The 7,297-nt window shown below is 39.7% G+C and overlaps 1 protein-coding gene across 1 annotated transcript; it reads left to right on the top strand.

Moving 5' to 3' along the window:
- Positions 1–467: 467 nt before the first annotated feature.
- Positions 468–4,202, top strand: abrab (actin binding Rho activating protein b). Its single transcript, XM_030147782.1, has 2 exons — positions 468–1,361; positions 3,308–4,202. The coding sequence occupies exons 1-2, from the start codon at positions 577–579 to the stop codon at positions 3,789–3,791; spliced, it is 1,269 nt and encodes a 422-aa protein (XP_030003642.1). The 5' UTR covers positions 468–576; the 3' UTR covers positions 3,792–4,202.
- Positions 4,203–7,297: the final 3,095 nt, after the last annotated feature.

Genomic DNA, 7,297 nt, shown 5'->3' with positions numbered 1-7,297 from the left:
TCTGAATGTGGAACCTGAACTAAAAGGATTGTTCATGTCTTAGTGTAATTGTTGCATTTCACAAATTCATCCCATGGGCCAGACTGGACCCTTTGGCGGGCCGGATTTGGCCCCCGGGCCGCATGTTTGACACCTGTCATCTATAGGATGCAACAAATGTAAAGACTTCCAGGGGTTAACTTGGGTGTTAATGTGATGCTGAATATCTTTAATAGTGCTATGTATGTGGTAGAAGTCGCTGACTGAGCTTGGTCTACTGCCCTGTTTACCTCCAGTTACAAGCTCTGTGATGAAACATAAGCCAATAGGGGTGACCGGCGTCAAGGAAAGACGATCAGGTTGGTAGCCTGGGATGACTTGAATACTTTCCACCGTCATGTTAGGGTTTGCGCTCCCCATTTTAGAGCTGGAGCTGCAAGTGTTAGTTAGCTAGGACAGTGAGCAAGAGAAAAACCTGCTATAGACGAAAGGAGATTTTTGGAAAGAGAAGATGGTGTTGTTGGTCTGACAGCTGTTAAGGAAAATTACTTCGGCGGGATAAATTGCTGCTAAATAGACACATTATTACAGATAATTATGTCGGACAAACAGCCCAGCCAAGCCTCCCAAAGGAAACCATCTGCTAACAAGAACATCAAGAAGCTTCGCGCGATCAGTATGGTGTGCAGCCTGACAAGCAGCTGGCAGCAGTGGGTGTCGGAAAATGAGCAAAAACAAGCCAGCGAACCAAGCGGGTGGGCTCCATCTTCGGTGGGAGGTCCGACAGAGGAACCCAGAAAGAAATGGACCCCCAAGACGAGGCCGGTTTCCTCTCAAAGCGAACCAGCGGGGGCTTCTAAGGCTCAAGTCGTCGCTTCGGAAAAGATCGAAAAGACATCGACTCCTCATGCGGAGACTGGAAAAGAGTCCAAAACTGAGGTGGTTAAGACTTCCACAGACCTACTGGTGACGTCTCCTATCAAGACCAAGCAGGTGGTGAAGACTGTGACCAGCGTAGCTAAAGAGAAAAGCGTCGGTATCGGGCTCCTGACTGAGAAGATCAGCAAAGAGGCCCTGCCGTCCAATGAAGAGATCGACCGACTGCTGAAGAAGAAAAGTTCACCTACACGAAGAAGGAAGTGCTCCAACATGGTGTCGTCTCTTACCAAAAGCTGGAAGCAGGTGGAAAATGAGCAGAAACATGCAAAAGGAGGAGGAGGAAAAGGAGAAAGAAGCATCAGTGAGGATACTGGACCACCTGATGCTGATAAGGACAGACCGGTTAGCGAGAGGAGGACCAAGTCTGGGACAGAAACAGAGAAGAACGACTCCGAAGAAGAGTCAGAGTCATTAGCCAGGATTAAAAGACCCTCCGTTCCAGTGTGAGTGAAATCAGCTGACTGTCTTTGGTGTGAAATACTGAGCAAAATAATACTAGAGTGAATATTATAGTTTGTTTTTAGAGTGACAGTAAATGAAACAAGTGGTACCAGTATGGAAGTAAATCTGTCTCATCAGATTTTGAGTTATAAAAGCCACGGAATTTCTAGCACTGAATTTTTTTTTGCACTGAAATTAAGTATCTGAATTTTTTCGGCGTCACATGACCAACCTAATGTAACTCGATTGGTTGGCTGTCGGTTAGACTTCAGATAGAATCATTGCTTATCCTTGGTGTCCCGGATGTGTGATCTGAATTTGTTTCATTTGAATTTTTGCAACTGAATTTTTTTTATTGTAAGTTTATGAACATAGTAAAATTGAGTGAAAAAAAATTCAGATGCTTAATTTCAGTGCAAAAAAAAAAAAATTCAGATACTTAATTTCAGTGCCAAAAAAATTCAGATACTTAATTTCAGTGCAAAACAATTCAGATACTGAATTTCAGTGCAAAAAACAAATTCAGATGCTTAACTTTAGTGCCAAAAAAATTCTGATACTTAATTTCAGTGCAAAAAAAAAAAAAATTGAGATACTTAATTTCAGTGCCAAAAAAATTCAGATACTTCATTTCAGTGCCAAAAAAATTCTGATACTTAATTTCAGTGCAAAAACAATTAAATAAATAAAAAAATCAGATGTTTAATTTCAGTCCCAAAAAAAATTCAGATACTTAATTTCAGTGCAAAAAAATTCTGATACTTAATTTCAGTGCAAAAAAAAAAAAAAAAAAAATTCAGATACTTAATTTCAGTGCCAAAAAAATTCTGATACTTAATTTCAGTACCAAAAAAATTCTGATACTTAATTTCAGTACCAAAAAAATTCTGATACTTAATTTTAGTGCCAAAAAAATTCTGATACTTAATTTCAGTGTGAAAAAAAAAAATTCAGATGTTTAATTTCAGATTTTTTCAGACAGATTTACTTCCATATACCAGGCACAACAAACCCCGCCCCTCGCACGTATTGTAGTTCTGTGTGCTGATGTCAGCATATCAATTGCCTCTATATATGTGCCAAATTTGAAATAAATTGAAACAAAATTGATGATTTTATAGACATTTCAAATTTTGCCCATTATAAGTAAATGGGAAAAAAATAATATAAAAATTCCTAAAAAAAAATTGTAACTTTGACTTACTTTTCACAAAATGTAACCACATCTATTCTGAGTCACTGGCAATCTATAAACCCAATTTAGTATGAATTCATCCAGTAGTTTTGCTGCTACAGATGTGTGAAATTTCACCCAAAATAAGTAAATAGGGAAAAAAAAAAAGATTTTAAAAATTTATGAACAAAATTGGAACTTTGACCTATTTTTCCCAAAATGTAATCAGATCTATTTTGGGTCACTGGCAATCTATAAACTCAGTTTGGTATGAATTCAACCAATAGTTTTGCTGCTACAGACATATGAAATTTCACCCATTATGAGTAAAAAAATTAAGGGGGTGGGGGGTTAAAAATGCATTTAAAAAATTTGAAGTTTCACCTGCTTTCCCAAAATATAATGACATCTGTTCTGGGTCACTGCCAATCTATAAACCCAATTTGATATGAATTCAAACAGTAGTTTTGCTGCTACAGACATTTGAAATTTCACCCATTATAAATAAATGAGGAAAAAAATATTTTAAAAATTCATACAAAATTGGAACTTTGATCTACTGCTCCCAAAATGTAATCAGATCTATTTTAGGTCACTGGCAATCTATAAACCCAATTTGGTATGAATTCAACCAATAGTTTTGCTGCTAAAGGTTGAACAAACAAACAAAATGAACCAAAACAATACCTCTTGCCTCCCTTTCGGGGCCGGGGTAAAAATGAAAACATCCGCTTCATTTCTATCTGATTTAATCCCATCTTTAATCCCTCTCAGGTACAAAAAAGAGGCTGAGGATGCCAACAAGATCAATGCTCTGTCAAAGAATTACAGCGCAGTGGGAAACCTGAAAAGCCGCTGGCAGAACTGGGCGTCCGAACACACGGTGACCCAGAAGCTAAACCCTTTCAGCGAGTACTTTGACTATGATTACTCCATGTCCCTGCGTCTTCAGAAAGGTCAGGAAGGTTACGGACGACCCAAAGAAGGCACCAAAACGGCAGAGAGGGCCAAACGGGCCGAGCAGCACATCCACCGCGAGATAGACGACATGTGTTACGTGATCAGGACTATGGCGGACCCGGACCCGGATGGAAAGACCCGTATAACGTTCGGGGAGCTGTTTGACAGATATGTTCGGATTTCCGATAAGGTGGTGGGGATTTTGATGCGAGCCAGGAAACATGGGAAGGTGGCGTTTGAAGGTGAGATGCTGTGGCAAGGCCAAGATGATGGAGTGATCATTACTCTGCTGGTGTGATATTAACACTTGGGTCAAGGAGGTTCTGGAAATCCTCTTAGAGCTGCTTGGCCAACATAATGGGACATGTGAAATAACCTCAAGCAGTGCTAAGAGGAGGATTTAAAACACTGTTTGACCTATGGGAGGACGCGCATAGAATAATATCAAAAGAACTCGGAGACAACAAAGCCTGTTCGACAGGTTGGATTCAGAGTGGATTACCCAAAGAGACCTCTGCTGCTATTTTTGTAGATCCTTAAAGACTCTTCCTGTCGCTGTTATGGATGTGTGATAGCACAAGTTTGGAGAAATCTGCACAAAAAGACTCCTGGTGTTTTGGCTCCTTTGATAGTTTGAGGATTTTTCCATGGGCTGAGTTCAAAGTCTTCAAAGTTATGTGAATAACTGGAGTATGTTTTGATCCACTAAATAACCAACACCTTTTTAGACAAATAAATCAACCATAGACGTGGGTTTCTTTGTTTATCAGTGTTTTGGTCCAGAAGACGAGCAAAGACCACTTCTGCTGCTTTTCCATCATACCATTTAAGTCAGGGGTCACCAACCCTGGTCCTCGAGGGCTACTATCCTGCATGTTTTAGATGTTTCTCTCTTCCAGCACACCTGACGGTTGTTATCAGACTTCTGCAGAGCTTGATGATAGGCCTATCATTTGAATCAGGTGTGCTGGAAGAGGGATACATCTAAAACATGCAGGATAGTAGCCCTCGAGGACCAGGATTGGTGACCCCTGATTTAAGTGCTTGTCGACTACTTGACTCAGTTTTGCTTAGTGTTGTAGTACGAGACCGGTCTCAAAATACTTCTCTGCTTTGTCAGACTTGACCCCTCAAGGACTCGGTCTTGACTTGATCTCAGACCACAGTGGGAGAAGGACTCCTAATTTCAGAGCGAGTCCTCGAGACTAACAGATTTTTTTCATGTTAATAAAAAATCCAATTATCCATCATTACAAATACATTTAAATAATAATAAAAAAACACATATGGAATGTTGATGAGCATTATTTGAGAAGTACATCCCATGGTGCAATGCAAAGATTCTGTGTTCAGTGACTGTCAGTGACTTCACTTCAGTTGTTGGTGCAATCACAGAGCAGAGACAGTGATAAAATGTGCCTTTCTTAACCCTTTACAGGGCACTCATTGAAATACTCTGAAATTCAAAATTTCAACCTTAGTGTGTTAGTCTTCCTTCTCTTGCCATAAAACGTCTGAGCAGCACTTGCTAAAAAGTAAACACATACAATAAAACAAGTGTTCAGAGAACGCAAACCTCCGCCAAGCACCCCGAACAGAGTGCATGTGTGGATCGACTATTTCTTTTTAAATTAAACAGTTTCAAGGTTGTTCCATACAGCAGAAAAAGTTGAAGCTTGGTACCAGTCATGTGTATCTCAAATTATATTCAATTCCAATCAGTACAAGATATTGTTCTAAGCTATGGGTGGATCAAATTGGAGGCTAATTGGAGTCATTTTGAATTTTTATTGAATTTGGGAAAATTGCTCAACGATGAGAGATGGGAAAATTGTAGATTTTGTGACCTTGCTGTGACCTTGAACTTTGGCCTACTTGGCCCAAAATTTAATGGGTTGGTCCCAGGGCCTAGGCCTATCTGTGGGTACAATTTATTAAAGATGGTTGGAATAGTTTTCCTGTAAAGTTGCTAACAAACAAACAAACAGACACGCAAACAAACACACAAAGCAGTGATCACAATACCTCCTAGCAGAGGAAACAACTGTTATAAGGTCATTAACTGTCAAAAATCATTCATATTCACTATTTACAGCTTCAAAACCTCCCTGAATCACTGTATAGTGTTATCAAAATGAACATGCTTCTTGACCTCACTGAGGAACGGGATTGGCCCCATATTTAATGTTTGCAGAAATTACCAAAAATAGCCACTTGCCTGATAAAGGGTTGATCACAAAACAGGGGTAGGGATTTTTTTTAATGATAGTAAAAATTCTACATGAAGAGGTTAAGTAGGAAAGACTGTTTCAGACTGCTCTGATAAACAGTTTCCAGTCTACCTTAGTCTGTAGGCCTGACTGTTGATTATTAACTGGGGTGATATTAAATCAGGGTTATGAAAACTGATTTATTTTTATGGTCTTGGTCCCAACTCCTGAAAGACTCGTTCTCTACTCCAGTGTTTTTCAACCTTGGGGTCAGGACCCCATTTGGGGTCGCCTGGAATTTCTAGTAATTGACAAAAATAAAGATAAAAACTTACTGATAGAAAATATATGCTGAGTTGACAGAGACAATCATAATCCATAAAAGACATGACAAACTGAGTCTGAAACTGAAGCACTGTGGTTCTGTTTATCTGTCAAATGTTCATTGTGGTCAGTTTCAGATGCTGCAGCTCTTTCATAATTCACAGTTTGAGTTCTTGTTTGTTCAGTATTAATTGTCAGCCTTGGAAATCCAAGCTGGACTGACTGTACATATCCTGACCAAGGAACATAAAATTCTCACTTTGTGCAGTAATCTACACCTGGCTTTACTGCCTCCGTCCATAAAAATATACATTATATAGACTAAATGTCATCTAAAATAAACCTTTATTTGCAACATAGTATAGCAAACTATTACATGATCAAAAACAAATTAATTTTAGCAAAAAGAAAAAAAAAAAAGTCTGTTTTGAATGTTTGGGGTCGCCACAAATTTGTGATGTTATAATGGGGTCACGAACCAAAAAAGGTTAGGAACCACTGCTCCACTCAGTCCTGACTCGGTCTCGACTGCATTTGAAAACCAACGGTCTCGGTTTTGACTTGGTCTTGACCCTTCAAAGACTCGGTCTCAACATAAGCGGTCTCGTCCCCATCACTGGTTTTGGTCACTTTCCCACAACACAACAATGGCAGACATGGAGGTGCTCTCATGGCTTATCCCGTGACATCACTTCCTGGCCAATCAGTGGTCGGCAGTCTGTTGATGTCACATTTTCAGCTCTACTCAGCTCACATAGGAACCCCAGCTGAGTAGACCTAAAAAAGTCTCCCAGTGGAAAAGCCTAAAAACCAACTAGAGTCAAATCGAGTAGAGCTGAGCGGAAAACCCCTATTTTTGTAACATCCACTTCATCAGCACAGACCTGTTTTAGGGTTAGAGTTACATTTGACATTTGCATTTTGTGGAACTGGTTGTGTTTCAGCTGCCTGTGAAACACAAAAACTAAAAGGTATTTCCTTTCAAGTGACACCTAATACATACAGTTTGGTTTGAGATCCCCTGTTGTAACCGTAAGCCTAAAACAGGTTGGCTTATAAAATGGTGGAAGTTGAAAGGTTGAAATACGAGCAATGAGATGGTTATTGTGTAATGTGAATGCAGCTTCCTTTTATTCTCACTTACAGGGTTTTTGTAAAATCAGTGAACACAGTAAAGCACAGGTATCAAACATACGGCCTGGGGGCCAAATCCGGCCCGCCAAAGGGTCCAATCTGGGCCCGCGGGATGAAATTTGTGAAATGCAAAAAT

Source organism: Sphaeramia orbicularis, chromosome 11 (genome assembly GCF_902148855.1).
Source record: "Sphaeramia orbicularis chromosome 11, fSphaOr1.1, whole genome shotgun sequence".
NCBI classification, from domain to species: Eukaryota; Metazoa; Chordata; class Actinopteri; order Kurtiformes; family Apogonidae; genus Sphaeramia; species Sphaeramia orbicularis.
This window is presented reverse-complemented; position numbering and strand designations above follow the sequence as displayed.